Source organism: Adelges cooleyi, unplaced genomic scaffold (genome assembly GCF_023614345.1).
Source record: "Adelges cooleyi isolate 19-005CV unplaced genomic scaffold, UGA_ACOO_1.1 ACOO_flye_CR_arks_rails_tigmint_CR_PRNA_381, whole genome shotgun sequence".
NCBI lineage: Eukaryota > Metazoa > Arthropoda > Insecta > Hemiptera > Adelgidae > Adelges > Adelges cooleyi.
Window position 1 is genome coordinate 464,889 of NW_026096058.1, and position 19,059 is coordinate 483,947.

Here is a 19,059-nt window from a genome sequence, read left to right on the forward strand (position 1 = left end):
AACGAATCCGTTTATCTTTGTATTTGCCAGACAGGTGAATTACTTAAGTCAAAAATCAATCAGGTATATCCAAATTATATGGTGATGTATGTAAAGCGCGCTAACGCTTTTTTCGTAGTCCAAAACACAATCATAGAACCAGTTTAAATATTGAGTTACTGATATCAATAACGATCAGCATAATATTATAAAAAAATACTTTTACATTACTCTTTATTTAGAAAGTTTTTTGATATTAAAAACCAGTAGGGACGATTTCGATCCAGCCTAATGGTTTTTAAACTCTTTAATTAAAAGTGTTTTTTACCACTTTCAGTCAATAACAAACGTATTTTGTCTATACAACAATCTATTAAGTATAAACTCTTATTATTTCATACTCATACATGAACATTTAAGTAAAAAGTGAATAAGTAATATGAATTTTATTTAAAAAAAAGCGCGAAAAATGATCAAAAATTAAAATATAAATGACGGTCATACACTTGGATAAAATATAGTACTTATTATTACTGGTGAATTTGGATACATGTAAATTACTCAAATAGTTATACCCATCCACTTATATTGTTTAAACTATAGACTCGATTCGATAAAATTATTTTTAAAAAATAAATATAAAACCGAAAAAACAACCTCAAATTTTCGCCAACTCTTACGATGAACGTTTAGAAATAAGACTAATGATGATAATTAAAGCTTATTTGAAACTGTTCAATATTTTTAGCTACATTTTATCAGCCAGTAACACGTTGAACCATCATATAATAATAGATACCATTCTGGCCTACTGACCGCTATGGACAATTATATAGCGACGATTCGGACACCGTTTTACATTGTTTAATCTTATTTGCTCGTTATAGTGTTTTCTCCTAAAAGAGACATTATTACACTCATTAGTCATATCCTAGAAGAGACGAGAGTCAAATATAATGTGTACATATACATATATACTTACAAGCACTTAACTTGTGCAAATTCACTCATCATAATAACCGTCTATTAGCATGGTCAATGCCGCGCGAACGTTCACACCAGTAAATTCTTCGCAGGGCGAAAACCTTAGCTCATATTTATTGCACGAGAGCTTTCAAAAGCATTACACCGACACAACATAAATTGCCCGGCTCGTTAAACCGAGGAATCTCTGTTGTGTCGGTCAGCCACGATTGCCATTCGTTAGTCATAAAGCGTTGGACCTTGTCCAATCGACCAATCGTGACCAGCCAGTATAATATTAAGGGTGCTCTATACTGATTTTACCAAGCCGGCATCACGGTTTGCATTCCCCGAGGCCAATGTGTGTTGTATAATAATGTATTATTATTTCATCGAGAATTATTCAAAGAACAAAAATAGTTTCGGAATAGAATATTCGAGAAAAGCCAAAACCGACAAATTTTTAAACCGTCTATTCGTTTTTCCATGATCTAATTTTTTTTTTTGTAGCACCCATCCTTTGAGGAGGTACTGTCATTTAATTGCGGCAAGCAATATTTTTATTTTGGTTTATGTTCTTCACCACAATATAACATGATCGAATTATTTGTATAGTCTGTTCCTTTGTAAACGACAGCTGTTGTTGTTGCTGTTACAGAAGATTAATACCTATACGGACAGAGATTGTATCGACATTGGTGGCAGTAAAGCGGAAAATTTGTGGTTGAACTCAAAGGGCATTTCCTGTAGACGGCGACGGACGATTCGGAAGAAGTTTTTTTGCCGGTCGTTGTAACGCTGGAAAATCGCCAAACGCGTAGGCGCGTCGGATCAGAGAGGAGCACGTGGTGTAGCAACGTCTACGAATGGACAATATACTTAAAATACACATATTATACTATAAGTATTCCGTCTAAGAGGTTCAAAACATGCGACGCCGTGGTCCCCCGGTCAGAATATGTGCGCTCATTTATAGACTGTACACAGACGAGTGGCGCGCATCATCGTTTTTGGGGCAATTTTTATTCTCCTAGAACTTCTCACGGTAGTCTGCTACTAAAATAATAATCCGACAAACGTACTTGTGTGTAATTCACCCTGTGGGGCAAGACAAAACCAACTGGGGGGTTGATAAGTCGAACAACTTTTCTGGAAAAGTTTCTATGGAGTTTATATCTATTAAAGTTCGTTGTAATATTTTAGCAATATCGATGTGATACATACCGCATGTGTAATTTAGAAGCGCGGTTTTAAAAGCCTTCGTTTATGTGTACATGTGAGCTATAAAAAAGCAATAAAAGTCGTTGTCCGTATGATAATAATAATAAATACATTTGTGCAAAGGAATAAAATTATCGAACGTCTGCTGGTCGGGATCCACGCCTACCCCGCAGTATGTATATATATATATTATATACATTTATATAAACTACACTCCCAAGTACTGAGTTTATTACATAAAGTATATTGCGGGTATGTATCCCCAAGTATCGAATTGCAATAACGACAATGTGTCGGCTGCGACTGGGACACGCAATACCATTGTACACAGCACAGGACATCAGACATGGTCGTTTAAATTTCATAAAGGTGCTTTATTCGCTCCCAAACGGCATCGTAAAACGGTCATCGTTCTCCGCGTTTTATTTATGTCTAAATACATCATAATAGGAAAGCAAACGCAAAACAGTAAACTAGCGTAGGGCGTTAAAAAAGATAATGTTCGGCGCAAGCGTGTACAAGACGGATAAGAAGGTAGAGGAGAAGCCGGGACGACGTTGGAATGAGAAATGATTAAAAAAAGGCGTGGGCGAGCAGAGAGCTACGCTAGAGTCGAGAATGAAATGGAAAAACAGGTGGATGATGATGATGACGATAGGTTCAGTCATTAAAGGAATGCGTACAAGGCAAGTAATTTATTCGTTCTACGGACTGTCATGAATAGGAGGTCTGGTGGGTGTTAAGAGACGTAGGAAACGAATTGGGATTGACTAAACCAAGTAAAAGCTCAAATCCATAGTCACATTGCTTAACCCTACCAGTAAACAGGGATCGGAAAATTTTTGGATAGTTTACGGTTTAATTCGGAAAATACCTGGCAAACCTGGCCAATACCTGGTGGTTTAAACCCAGCAAATATTTGGTATCTTACCTGAAATATGAATTTTGTTGGGTATACCCGGTAAGTATCTGTACTAAAACAAAACCTTTGTTGAACTTATAAAAAACCCAAGTGAGTTGTGATAAACAAGAAAATCATTATGCAATCACAACACTTTTTATTATAATTGACAAAAAATTTACTAAAATAATTATCAAAACGACACGGTGAATATTTTATTTCCGTACGTTGTTTTTATTTAAGCCATTCGGAACTATGTCAGTGTGTTTTGTGCGGATGATAATTATCATAAAACACCACAACACATTGCCATAATGTCACATTATATATATATATATTTTTTTTTATATTAAAAAATACCAGCCGTATCATTACAATAACAATAAAAAAAAACTTATCGAGGTTGAAAATTAACTAACGGCCTACACGGCGGTTCACATGATAATAATAATATTTACACTACAAAAACGTACCTACAACACATCACATTGGGATTTCGATCCGCATCGGTCAGCAATAAAGTCCATAGGTAAGGCGGCACCCGACGTCTTAAGCACAACCCGCCAAGTAAGGACACGCTGATAATAATTGTTAATAATTCGTAAATTATACATTCATCACGTTTTCGTTCGCTATTGATTTCACACGCTGCACACCCACACGACGCCACTGTTGGTGGCCTAACCTAATCAGTTTAAAGTTGTATTATTTCGGTGAGTAATTTTTTTTTAATACCTACTAGGGGTCATTCATGTAAGTATTAAAATATTCGCAGAATATCTCCCGCAGCGCTAAGTGTGTACATGCAGCACAACGTCGTTCGTTGGAGTTACACTAAAATAATATCAGCTATTTCCTGCATCTGGCAAACGCTTTTTGTACAACACTAGTGTGCACGGCAAATACAATAATCATAATGTTACAAAACACTTCATAACATTATTCAGATCACAGAAAAAAAAAATACACCTCATAGGAAAGGGGCCAAAGTCAAATCGTCTACAGTGAACCACCGTGTGAAACCCGCAGGAAATACTTATAATATATTAGCCGAAATAAACCGGTTTTATCTAAGTACACACACACGCGAAAAACGCTGCCGGATGAATGGATAATTTGTATACAATATATTATGTATTTTTTTATGACAGCCGAACAATTAAAAATTCAATAGCGTGCGCTGTTACTTATCAAGCGTGTGTACAACAATGGTATGCTGCGAATTCTAAGGCGAACTACTACAGAAAACATTAGTAACCAACCAATGCTATTATTATCAAATATCTTGAACTACCAAAAAATAAAAAATGTATAACCCTATCTGGGTTATGACGCGGGAAACCTAGCTAAGATATCGTTAAGATTGATTTTGAAAAAAAATGTATTTGAGTACACTGTGACTAGCATAAATCAAAATATTTTCCAAAGAGATTCCCGAGGAAACGATAAGAACGACAAACGAGTGTCTTAGTTAAACGGACCAATCGGTATTGAAGAAAATCACCTGTATACCTACTGCGGTTTAATGCCCGTTGAACAGTGACTTTTCCAAGAAGTTCACAAAATTCTTATTTGCTCGAGTCTAAATCAATTACACGACGTCGAAACGCACACGCCTAAGTATGTCACCATCGTTTCACCTTGAGTGTCTGGTATTCTATCTAGTGTATACAGTAGTAGTGAATAAGACTTGAGGTCTATGCAAACAATTATCATCATAAAAACGTCTGTCTGAAATAATAATTATGCATCTTAGACTACCATCGAAATAATAGCGTATTTAACAGGGAGGGGGGGGGATTAAAACTGTCTGTGGGTTAAAAAATAAGTTATTGCGAAAAAAAAAATTGAAAAATCTGCAAGGAAATAAAGAAGTCGAGTATTATTCAATCATTCAAGTAATAATTATAAAACAAAATAGTTTAAAAAATACAAGTAAGCAATCCGCAAGGTAACCCGATTGTATAAATACTACTCGTACAATGTTGTGACTTGTGTAACCTCCTAATTAATCAAAATAGATTAACGGGCACGATGCGAGAACACACTGAAGACTTATCAACAATTGCTTGTTGCATCGGTCGAAGTACATTATTTAAATTTCGTTTATGGTGTTATTAATTAAAATTAACGAAAAGCCTTAAAAATTACAATTTTCCAAATAGAAATAATTAGTGTTCACTTAATGTCATTTTAAATTCATGTACCGAGCGATGCTTTAAAACGGAGAAGAATTCAAATGTTTTTTTCAAAACCAGACATCGTTAGTATTATTTTTTGAGAACTTAGCTTAAATCAAAAACACGGTTTGGTAAAAAAAAAATATGGTCTCTGTATGCGTCATACAATTTGAAAAAGTATGACATCTCAAAATAGACGCCTTGCTTTACTGTGTTAATAATGTAGGAGTTTAAAAATGTTAACTCAAATGTTGTTTTATTCAAAATTTGCCTAAACGATGCGCCTTAATATGAATACTAGTGTAGAAAACCCTCAAGAGCTGAGAAGCCAGTGAAAATACATACCGATACAAATAGGTGTAATATGTAATAGTATGAATTGTAATTAGTCATAAATTATTATTATTATTGTTATTGTTATAATAATATAAGCAAATAACGCAACTACAGTTAACACAATAAAATAATTACGTTTTAGTTTAAGTTGTTGAAACACACATTTTATACGACTTGTATAAAACGCTTTGTTTAATTATAATATATGTACAATTTTTAGGTTTCAACAGAATGTCAGATTGTTTTTTGAAATTTGTATACATCAAGGTCGTTGTTTATTTATCGTTTAGCAAGTATGTATTTTATAACACTTTCTCGGGCTTTTATGGAGACATTTATCGAGTTGGGACAATCGACTTAGTCATACCGACAACTTCGATTTTTACACATTAGCTATTCTCCACTGCAAACGGGTATGCGGGTGTACACATTTTGCAACTGCTCTGTACTCGGTTGACTTAATAACGGAACAACCCCCCCCCCCCGACTCCCGAATTTTTTTAAAAAACAAACAGCAATCCGGGACCAGAATAGAGGAGAGACGGAGGAATGGGGGTGGGGGTAAAATACTTGTATTTTCCTTTTCTTCTTCGACGAGACTGGGGACGTGTATGTTGTGTATGATAATAATAGTAGACAATAATAATAATAATAATGTAACAGCTACTATACGGGATGATATAATAATAATAATAATAGTATAAGAAACGAGCGCGAAACCGAAAGTGAACGACGACGCTACGGCGGCGCACGAAAGGGAAACCGAGCGGCGCCTACGGTAGAGCTGTTGTACAGAAAACGCGGTAGGTATAATACGGTATAGTATTTTTGTATTGGTATTTACAAAAAAAAAAAAAAAATCGAGAATAAAATAAGTAGTACACGCCGAGAACTATTACGAGAGAGCGAAACCGCCGAGAGTGAAATAAAATATACTAATACAATACGATTGACAGTAATAATAATTGAATATTTCGGTCGGATTGTAAGAACAACAATAATAGTAGTGTAGTTGGGGACCGTGGAAAAATAGCGGGCAAAACCAATGTCGTGCCCTTGATCCGGTCTCCGCCTTCTGCACACGGTTGAACATGCCGGTACAAGGGCGTCGGTCTGTCCGGCGATTTTTATTTCGGCCAGCGTCAAGGCCGGTCATATCGGATCTACTATAGTTATATATATATATATATATGTATATTAATAATAATATATACAACACCGACGGCGGGAAAGGGGAGGGCGACGAGGAGAAGGAGCGGGAGTTTTTTTTTTTGGCCCCGGCCTCCACCGTTATGGCACGTACGCCGCTTCCGTCTGTGTTTTTTTTTTTGCTGTTGGTTGTGGCCACGACGGTATAGGAACACGAAATTAATAAAGCCAAAATTTTAATATCATCATTATCATCGTCGACCGTAACAGTGTTATAAAATGAATAATAATAATAATTGTACAATAATTTAAATGTCGTTATAACGTGTTTGGTTGACACACGCGGCACACGTGCACCGACGCAAAAAAAAAATCAGGCAACTAAAAATACCAAATTTGTTAGGTCAGTCCGGTGGTTTATTTGGGAGGGGGGGGGGGGGGTTAACGCGACAAACCAAAATTTTGGGTTTGTTAAGCCGAAGTGGGCCACGATGTTTTTTTTAATCATGGATATGCGTTGCATATTAATGCAATTGGCTGGATACAAGAAATTTCATATCGGCGATGTTCGAGTTACACTTTCACGTGATAAGAGATAAACACAGGTACATACATATACAATCAACTATATTGACAAGTGTACATGCCGCCAATATAGATAATTGAAGTTACTATATTTTTCCGCCATCTTTGTGGGAATTAGAACCTTATTAAGTTGATAACACAGAATCACAGTTATTATATTATTATACATACATAAATCCCACAAAAATGGCGGACGTCGACTTTCATAATTATCACTAGCAATCCAGCCTATTATGCATATCTGTGGAGAAAAATGATAAGCGATAAGTGATAAGAGAAAACGTATCCATGATTCAATGTTTTCACGTAGAGCGGATAAAATACCTAGATTCTATTTTTTTTTTTTTATATAAAAAGAATTCTAAAAAGTTTATATTCATTGTAATAAAATAAATTACCTACGCAATGTAATGTAAAAATGTGTTAAGAACTATTAGCGCATATTATTGCGACGTTTAGATAACATACTAATATTTTCCCGCCCAGTTCAAACTCCCACGACCGTCAACCGTGTGGAATTTACAATATAGACTAAATCGACTACGGTTTAACTATGCGCAAAAAAAAAAAAATACTATTGTAATTTTTTTTTTTTGGCAAACTTCTTCCCCGTTTAAATACAATAAGCATCGCTGCTGTGTATCCCCGTAGTAAGGTCTTTAAACTTAACTCGGCATTTGCCCAAATACAATATAATTAAATACGAAACACATTAGTCGAACGGCGATTAACGACGACGCACCGTCTAAAGTAACATAAATAGATTAATGGACAGAAATAGAGCATAATTATTTTTATACATTAAAATTTCAACGTTATCAACCGATCCGCACACGAAACGAGAACGGTGTAATTTGCACATATTTTTGCAGAAACGGACAACGGCATTGAAGATTCCAATAATAATCCATTTATACATGTATATATAATATGTACATAGGTGTCTAGCTAGAAATTAGACTGGCCAATTAAACCGCGATGAGTAGGTGCCGGCCGTGTAATAGCAGCGTTGTATAAAAAAAAAAAACGTTTTGGTTAATAGCGAAAAGTGTTTTCAAACACACATCATCATAATAATAATAATACCCGTCGGTACCCCGGACCTATTATTACCTGTGTTGTGTGTACGCTATAATATAATGTTATGTGTGTGTGTGTGTGTGTACCTGTGCATTAATGTAGCTGTAACACAGGGCACGCGTTTATGTGTGTTTACCGTTGTCGGCATTTATTACACTCTTACTTTCATGAAAAAAAATAATAAATTATATCGGTTTCCCAAAACAACAATCACACTGTGCTCGCGGCAAAACGGTTTTACTGATAAAATTTGATATTCACAGACCGGAGAAGCAACAGCAGTCTCTTATCAAACGTCCTTTATCACCGCCAATACAATAATTATTATCATCTATTACAATATTTTTTTTTTCAAGCAACACATGTGGGCTTTGTACCTAAGAAAGAAATCCTGAAACCCCAAAACGGAATATTGACAGTAATCAAAAACGGCACTGTCTAGTCAAAGTCTAAAAATACCCGTTGAGTTAGTTACCAATAATTTGTCGCTACTTAATGATTTGTTTGGGATGGTTACTGATCAATCGATATGCGCCTTTTAATCGTCAAGTGATTCTAAAATTAGTTGAAAAAAAATGAATATGTATAAGCACACACATACATTTATTATTTGAATTATTCGTATTGAATTCGATTATTACTTATTTAAATAAATCATTTGAAATTTACTCGTCAAGTTTTAATTTTTTCAATTTGTATTTAAATCATTTCCAGGGCCCAGGCACATAATGTTAAACAAATAGCGATTAATTTAAATAAGGAAACATAATGTCCTCTAATTTATGAATAGCTTAACGATAGCAAAAATATGATCTAATCCGGTTGATTTGAAAATGAAACCTTCAAACGTTGTCGGCAAACAAAGTCAAACCTAAACATGAACCATCAACAACTAAAATCATTAATTAAAAAAAACTGATATCAGGTATGTAATTGTAAATGTTATTCAATAACGTTCGAGTAACTTACAAACTATATAATACTTATTATTACACAATGTTGTCAAGTTGTAATGTGATACATAATTAACCCAATGAACTTTACATAACATTAATGGTAAAATTAAACACAAATATATGATCAAAACAAGCATTGGCCTAAACAAAATATTCTCAACCCAAAATTGATAATAATTGTTACTTTTTCCATTTTACCCACGAAACAAAAACGTACCTTTTAAGTTCAATATCCTTTTTTCGAGTTAAGACCAACAGACTAATATAATTAACAGTCGTGCCTAGTTGGATTATCTAAGAATTGCCTCGGAGAATTGCCCCAAACGTTTTTTCCCGTTTTAGCGAAGCTTAAGTTACTTTTTTTTTTTTTACTACCCAACAAAAAATCCGTTAATAGCAGAGCCGTTAAAAAGGTCAATATTTTATAGTTTTTTTTTTTTTTTTTAGGGTTCGTTCTTTGACCGTTTTGGTTGTTGGCCTTTTATCGTGCACGTGTTTGTACATACTTAGGGCTCGTTAACACCAACGCGCTAGGGGTGTTTTTTTTTAACAGGGTGTACATAAAAATCGTCTCCATACCATGTCGGACGTCAGCCACATCATGTGCACCTCACGGAACCTCAAGGCGACCACCGGTACGTCGGATCCGTTCACTCGGGTCCTCTGCTCTTTCAGCAGTTCGCTCTGTCTCCGGCCTCGCATCAAGTGAATCTGTATGCACCTGGAAATAAGACGTTTAAAGCACGTGAATACCATTTTGTGAGAATGTTTCGTTATCAGTCGCCCCGCACATATGTCTGTTATCAGCTGTCGGTCTGGGGGTCAGGTGACTCGGGAAGAGAGATAACGACGGCCATAGCACACGAATGACGCAGCACATCGCGTGACTTCACACAAATTAGATAACCAGTGAAAATATATATGGTACCACAACACATGATGTACCTACACATATGATTTTTTTTTATCTGAACCGCGCCACTCCTCCTGTATAATATGGCCGGGCGCAGCTACGGCATTCGTGAGAATCTTTTCTTATCCTACCAACGACGTCGGTATAGCTGCCGTATAATAAATTACAACCGTGTCGGTGAAATGATAGCGATTCCAAGATGACAAATCTCGGACCAGGACCAAAGTAGGTCTGCCTAGTTAGAAGCACATAGTAGAGATATCTACATAATAAACTCCATTGCTGACTAGTGATAAGAAAGTGGAAGTGGACGTCGGCCATTTTTGTGGGATTTATGTATGTATAGAATAATAATATATAAGTATGTCTGTGGTTCTATACTATCAGTGATAACAGCTGTTTTAATCGTGCGATCGGTTCTAATTCCCACAAAGATGGCGGATTATCTCTATTGGCGGGGCATGTACACTTGGCAATCTAGTTTATTAAATAGTATACATCTGTGGTTGGAAGAAAAATAAAAAAATACCGTTCGATATACGGTTGTGATAGATGATAATATCAACGATAACAGTATCAATAATATTTCAAGATAAGGGGTAAAAACTTGTTTTATCATAATATAGGGTACCGACCGATGGGCAAAACAACGAGGAAAGAAACATTAACCCGAATCGAACAATGTCCATGGCGAGTTCATCACTTTGGGCGATTGTCCAGAAGAAGCAAAGCGGTGAAAACGGATGTCAGGGCACTCTCTTAGAAAATGGCGTGAAATATCATATTAGTAGTGCATGAGTGTTTTAACGGTTTCGAGGGCGTAGGCCGAGATAAATATCGCGGCATGCGTGTGTGGGTTCATCTCTATCTTGAGTAGTATAGGCCGCGACCATCTGCTACCCCCGTCGATCTTCTCAGGATTACTACGAATATTATAATATTATCGCGGCTGTATGGAATTTGTATACAGAACACAACACTGCCGCACAGTCTTGTCAATGATCTTCGGCGTACGAAACACAATAACAACGCCAGCAAACAAATATCGGTTAGTGTTTTAGGTGCGCTGATGACAAAACAACAACGCATAACTATATAAAAACAAACAGTGTAGGGCCGAAAAAAAAAACGAGAAGATAAATACTCTGATGGGAAAATAGTTTTTTGTGTAAACAGGTGAGTTTTATGAAAGGTTATCGACACATATCTCTGTGCACGCCACTGTATTAAAACCAACTAAAATACACACAGGAATTGTACATGATACATAACTACACATATGAACTGTACCACGAGACTATACGGTCTAAGATACTTGGTTTCAGGTTCAATCACGGTGGACAAGGTTATGACTATGAGCGGATTTAGAGAAGAAAACGTTAACAATCCCAACAGTTTAACCTTATTGTCTGGTTATCTGTAAAACCACCCTAGCACAATATATTAATGACTTTTTTTTACTGAATTGTAACGGTTAAATACAATTAATATATTATACCATACTTTGTCCCAGCTGATAGTTGTGTACACATTTGGTTATTTCATCAGCTTTATCTCTTATATAATTGCTATATTGGTAACCCCATAAACTAACGGATGGCAAATCCTCAAAGCATGTCCGGCGGAAGTATTAAATAGGAAATCTTCTAACGAGATCGCCACTGCCGCCGAAACGTTAACAACGAGCACTTGTCGGTGTCGTTTTATTATCGAAAAATAACAATTTTTTTTATGACCGTCACTACAGTCTATTTTTTATTGGTTTTCTATAGGTTCCGGCTAATTGTTAAACATTTAAAATGATTTTTGCCCTCGTTACATAATGAAGCATAATATAGCTAATGTGCCGTTTTTAACGGACAATAATAATAGTAGAAAATATCATAAAATAGACCGCTCAACACAAATGACTAATAGGATACAAGCAGAGTGGAAAAGAGATAAACTATTAGCCTATACATGATTTACATACCCACTGAAATACATTAATACATTTATTATGGTGATAAAACAAAAGCAGTCCCTAAAAGCTATCGAAGTTGACAAAATAACCCAAACCCGAGTTTTGTCCTGATAATGACATCTTAATAGTTTGCTAGACTACCAAACTATGGAAAAACATTATCGTTTCAGTTGAAAGTCAATGAAACGCGAGACAATTAACAGAATTTTGTTTGTTTTTCATTGTCAATGTCTCATAGAAAATGAAACCATCAATAACATCTTAGTGAATTAAATGCTATACCAACACAAATGTTTGGAAGTCGCAGCCAACGTCAATTGGATTCACACCACCCACTACTACCCTCCAAAGGATTTCTTTCGAAAGCCATGTTTCTATATAAGTCGCAGCACACCCGCATAGTTAATATATAATTAACCCGCTTTGTGTTATAAAAATAAAAAAATTGGATAAACATTATTTTAAAGTCCATTATAATGAATCAATTTCTAAGTTTTATTATCCAAAGCAAATTAATGCGATAATAGGATGCATTGGAAGTTTTAAGAACCGGACGGTTTATTTTCTTATACAATAAATCACAAGAGATTTACAGTTCATTTACGGATTCAATTTGTAAATTCTAAATGTTAAATGGTAAAACATAATAAAGCAACTGACCTGAAAACTTTGCGAACATTGTGTGGATGAAGCGTGTTGGCGGTAACGGGGTCAAAGTAAAGAGCGTGGGCCTTCAGCATTTCAGGCGACAGTAGGTCGACCACGGTTTTTTCTTGGTCGGCCAAAAGTGCCAACATGACGCGTTGGGCCCGCATTTCCAGTTCGCGATGCATTTTGTACAGTGCGTTTTTCACGGCTTCTTCGTGCTTTTCCGCCAGGGCCATCAGCGACTCGAGTCGGCGCTGGACGTCAGCGCACGAAAAGCGGCCATCGCCGTCGGCAGCCAGCACGTCGAATCGTACGGTGTCCGCGGACAGGCCGTCGCGTATGGCCGCCGTCAAGGCGTCCAAGCACCGCACTCCGTGCGAGTACAGAGCGGACAGCTCGCGCTCGACCGGCGGTACGCCGCCGCTTTTGGACACCGGACCGTCGGCGGCGTCCGCAAACGTATTCCGGCGCTGTTTGTGCGACAGCTTGGACACCGTGTGCTTGACGAAGCGAGCCGTCTCGGCCAACGTCTCCCGATACAAGTGTCGAGCGGCGTCCGCGGTGTCCACGGCCGTCACGGCGTCGTTGCTGTGCCGGAACATGCGGTACTGGCGAAACGCGTCCAACGACAAGTCTGTGGCCTCCGCCGCCGACGGGTCGTCCAAAGTTTCGTCCACTTCGTCGTCAGTTTTCGACCACACCAGATTGTTGTATATGATCGATTCGATGTAATAGTAAGTGCCTCCGACCACGATAGGCACTTTTCCTCTGGAGTAAATGTCACGGATCTGACGTACAGGCAAAGTCAAGGCAAACAAACAACAATGGTGTGACGATGAGGACGTGATGCGCCCTATGTGTTTAAGTAGTTAGGCGTAGATAAATGTTTGCAAAATGTTAATTTAAACTCTAATATGTAATTGCATCTTTGTCGGCGATTTAAAATTTGTTTTTCAGTTACGCACCACAATGCGTTTTACCAAGTCCACGGTTGTTTTAGATTCAAGTTGAAATAAATGCCGAAACTAAAACTTGACCCAAAATAACGGTACATTATTCAGTCAGATGGCTAATTTTTCATTCCAGTACTGTCATTAGGGTTCTCCGATTGGCAAAAATACACAGTTTTCGGGGTGAGTGGGATGACAAAGGCGTTAACTGACAATTTCAAAACCATATTTTAAACATTTTAGCAACATTTTAGTCGATATAATGTATTCTCGTACAACGCTCGACACACAACCGAGACTGTTAATTTAATATATTTTGATAAATTGTGTAATTCATTCGAACACTTTGGCTCATATTCAAACCCTAATTGATGAACTATTCAAACTAAAAACTGTTTCGACAAAACTATATCACTTCACACCTTTGTACACACGCTCACTCACACACTACGATTATGATTCCTTTGTCTTACCCGCGGACCTCGGGTCGGTTCCAACCACGGTTCGAAATGCGCAATTCGTCGCCACCACGTGTCAACAAAGAACCCAAGTCAGTCGCACGTAGTTGGAAAACGCATTTCACCTTTGTCAGGGCCTCCCGGCCATAAACTTTTCCAACCCCTCTCTACAGGCGTTTACGATTGTCTAAGGGGTGGCACGTGCACGTGACCGTGGTCCGGGCGTGCAGGCTTAGCGGGTTGCCCCCGTGACTCAGACCCGTCCGAATACAGTAATAACTGTATTATTAAGCGCAGGACAAAAGAACAAGGGGAGGAAGGGAAACCCGAACTTGGCCGTAGTTTTTTTTTTTATCAACGGCCTTGTTTAACGAGAGCGACACGGACTAAACACAATAAACGCACTTGCGCAACGTCGTATTGGAAACGAGCCACTCCGCACACATATATAAGAAGTCAAGGACGCTTTTGTACCCCTAGTTTAAAAACGCTGAACACACAGGCGCTTGCACTGCGGTCGGAAGAGGAGGATGTGTTGTAAACATAATTAATCTGTTGAAAACCGATATGAAATTTTTGTCAACTGTAACACGTGTTACCTACTTAGTTAAATCTCAACGAGACGCCGCCAGAAATTCAGGTTTTGGCGATAAACCGACTATTTTTTTTTTTTCTACCGAACGAGGGATATAATAATTTGCTTTGGCCCGAGACATTACACCCGATTGTTGCGTCACGGTCGTCTATGTTTGCACGGCTAATTACAAAACAATCCCCCCTCGCGTACCACCACCCCCCCCCACCATCCTTGTGTTGTTCTCGGTTAAACGTAACACACATTAGTCAAGTATCGACAAACAAACGTGTGCATCTCTCCTGAATGCCAAGACGCGGTTTTTCGGTTTCCTTATACGATTTTCTACACTAGCAGGTGCAAACCTCTAGCCCTCCTAGCCAGTCCACACACACACACACCGTTTCGGATTACAATTGTATTTGACACATTCACGTATTACGTTCTCTCCTCTTACCGATTTGTCAAACCGATTTTGGCAATGATCGATTCGACCGTGTGGACCACCTCCCTCCGGACCCTCCCCGCATGTTCGTCAACCCTTAGCCGTGCCCTGGAATATAATTATTAGTCCCCCGACCGCAAAGGCCCGATAACTTGTTTCTACAAACGGCCGTCACACCGCCGCCGCCGCCGCCGCCGAGTGGTCAGCAAATTATTCTTAAAAAATATATATATATATATATGTACTTTACCATATTTAAGTCGGTAAACATGTTTGAATACTGTATAGCAATATAATATAGCACAAACGAAAATTTGTTCACAAAAATAAACGCTAGAAAATTGCAATTATTTCTCAACGGTAGTAAACTAGTAAAACATTTTCGTCGAAAAAACAAAATCAATTATTCTACTAAAAAACCTAACAAAGCTGTCTGCCGACAAATCTGCTTATACACGCGTTGTATTCGACCACTATAGTCGATGAAATGGAAAATTGGTTTTAAAGATAATAATAATACTGATGCGCCGATACCGTGAAATCTCCATTGTTTCGCTAAAACCTTTTAGCCGAGTCGTTGGAAACAGAAATTAGATACAGCCGCCGGCAGGAGGAGTGCTCTTGACGTTTCCAATACCTAACCCCCATCCCCACGTGTAGACTAAAAGTTTAATATTGCACCCTTTATATGGTTTTTTTTTTTTTTTTTTTGCTGTGCTATAACGTCGCCTCGGGACCACTGCACTGCACCAATACACTGTCGGTCTCGTCTACGGCGCACTTCTTCGTTAGGTCTGTATTTGTTTTTTAATACTGGCAAAAGCTCTCTACGGTCCACACACACACACACACACACACCGGTAGTATTAGAGGCGAGACAAACGTGGAGATCTTCTTAAGAAAACGTTTCGAATTGGGTTTAACCGATATAAACGAAACCGTGAACCGTGACGACACTTTCGAGGAGCGCACAAAAGAACTTCATTAGGGCCGCCGACCCGCGCTGTCGTTGATTATATTATACATTATAATATAAATATAAGAAAGAACAAGAGCTTCTTAATAAGGGGCCGGCGACCCGAAGCGACAGTTTGTTTTATTTTCGAGAAGCGTACACACTCGTCGGTGGCGATTGCTCCGGTCCAGTGTTAAAAAAAAAATAAATATATTTAATAATCGTTTTAAAAAAATACACCACACATTTTATTTTATACCGTTTAGGAAAAGGATACGATTTTCAGCGCTTGTTTCCTGTACTCGTGAACGTTGAATTCTGTGTCCCAGTCTACCGTGCCCATCATGTGGTGAGGTACGCCCTGAGTCTCTTCTTGGGTCGCCTTATTGGTGGCCACGTCCAGGTTTCTGTACACCTACGCACAACAGAATTTTGACCCGCGTTAATTATTATAATAATCAATCGGTATTAACAAGATGTTACGAGATGATTTTTTTTCCCCTCTAATACCCATTGTCTGGCTGTGTTAACGACAAACCGGCCTTAAAACACAACCGGGGAGGGAGAGGGGGAAGGGGGGGGGGTTATCTCTTCATCCCCTTCGTCGAGCGGAAATAAAATACATTCTACTACGAGGAGAGGTTTATGTAGCATTGCACCAGCGCAGCAAACCGGGGGTCGGTCGTAGGGGTTGTTTGCCGGCGGCGCATAATGTCCTTTATTGATCCGTCTGGAGCACACCGAAGGGCGAGGGGAGGTAGGTCGGTGTCTGTCTGGCTCGTGAGAGACTTGTTGCTCGCTACAGACAGTGATCGCTGCGAGTTTTATGCCTACTGTATTTTGTGCACACCCCATAGCGCGACGATGCCCTTCCATTTTTGCGCACGCACAGCCACGCCAAGTCATCGCCGAATGGGGTAGGTTATTCTATAAAAAGGGTGTATGCTTCTCTTGTCAAAAAAAAAAAAATATATATATATATACAAGATAATTTTTTTAGTTAGAGCCAGTCAGAATAAATCTCAATGGGTTTTTAATTAACAATTGGGACTTTAACTAGTTTTGGATAACTATTTTTAAAGTTTCAAAAGCTTAGGGCAGGAGGGCACCGAGTGGAGTGTAGTATTATTTTTATCTGCACGCCCCCTTCCCCTCCCGTCCTGACTTTTGAACTTCAACCGGTCAACATTTTTAAGTAAAACATTCTTAATTTAAAAAGTCAATAAAATATAAACGTAACCGTTTAACGTTTTAAAAGTTGATATAAAAATAATTGGTTTGGGAGGGCGTTAAAAACAGAACAATTTGAGAGATATTAAGATAACATTGTTTAAAAACAACAATTAAATTACCAATTAAACACTGTGAGATGTTGAGCGGCTAGCGATTAAAAAACACTGTATATTCATAACATTCGTGTTATCACAGTATCAAGACCAATATCGAAGCTTAAAACTTATTTGAAATAAGCAATATTCAAGTCACCATATTATAAACAATTTTTCTAGTGATGAAAATACGTTCAACTAAAGGCTGGAGCGCAAAACTGGACAGTAAGTAAAGTAATAAAGTAAAAAAAAAAAATCCGTGATTTCCAAGTTACACACATCGACGAATCGCTGGCGCAGCTTTGGTTTGTAGAAAACAATTTTAGCGTTTTCGACAATAGCATAAAAAAATAATAATAATAATATATTATGGCTTTGATGTGGTACCTACACCGTGTGTACAACATTATTGTAGGTAGATAAATAATGAGTCGTTCACCACATGAGAGCGGACAATACCATAGTATATTGAAGAAGAGTCGTAAAATAAAATACTAATGTAACGCCAGATTATAAAAAGAAGACACGGATAGTATATAATAATGTGATATATTTTCATACCGTCTTTAAATGTGTTCTTGTTAGAAAATTCTCAGAATGAGTTGCGCCTAGCCGGCGTTCCGTAAACACTCAATTAAAATAACCTGAAATCGTGTTAAAGGTTTTTCTATACGCTTTTACCACTCGTCTCTACGACCATGATCATGTCATAATAATAATAATATCATTAACAATGAGAAATAAATGCACAACTGAGAAGAGTGAACCGATGGTGACGGTTGTACAGAGAGAATTCGAAGAACGAACGTACATCTATCTTGCCTTATTCATATTATTATCAAAAGGAGACAAACCGATCGAGAAGGAAAACGAGGGAAAGGTACATCAATCGCATCACAGAGGAAAATATTGGGCTCACCGCAACACGGCTATAGTTTAATATACAATATTATGTTTGGACTTGTAGTCCTTATCAAACTTCAACGTTAACCCAAGATGTGCACGGAGGTATGTATAGTATTATGTACACACAATATCGAATAAGTGTTAAAAAGACAATTTTTTAAAAGCATTAAAGGTAAATTGGTCTTAAATTAATTGAAAAAAATTAGAGAAACGCCAAAAGTTCATGTCCACAAGTCACTGGCATCACAACCGAGTTGTATAATTTTACTTTATTTTATATAACATCATACTTTTTGAAAGACTAATTAACGAAATCATATCTAGCACTGTTTTTAACAAAAAAGTTTTAGCTCTCCTCAAAAGCGCGCCAGCCATTGTCGCTTTGCGATGTCAACAGTCATCATTAAATACAATAAAAGTACATATTACATTTTAAGAATTATTCCTAAACTATTTTAATGTGTGGCTATAATAATATATGTGCGACACTAGCTAATATACCCAAGGCCCGATTAGTTAACATTAAGCTCATAAATGATGTATACATGTATATTATCATAGCCATTGTT

General features: G+C 37.6%; 1 protein-coding gene across 3 annotated transcripts in view; it reads right to left on the reverse strand.

Annotated features, from left to right (window-relative positions):
* Positions 1-19,059, reverse strand: part of LOC126841456 (tRNA dimethylallyltransferase) — a 73,637-nt gene that overhangs the window by 15,440 nt on the left and 39,138 nt on the right. For all 3 annotated transcript variants that reach the window (XM_050577952.1, XM_050577950.1, XM_050577951.1), the window contains exons 2-4: positions 16,534-16,671; positions 12,887-13,662; positions 9,930-10,071 (exon numbers count right to left, since the gene is read on the reverse strand). In XM_050577952.1, coding sequence (XP_050433909.1) covers positions 9,930-10,071; positions 12,887-13,662; positions 16,534-16,602 — 987 coding nt within the window. In that variant the 5' untranslated portion in view covers positions 16,603-16,671. The remainder of the gene's footprint in view (positions 1-9,929; positions 10,072-12,886; positions 13,663-16,533; positions 16,672-19,059) is intronic.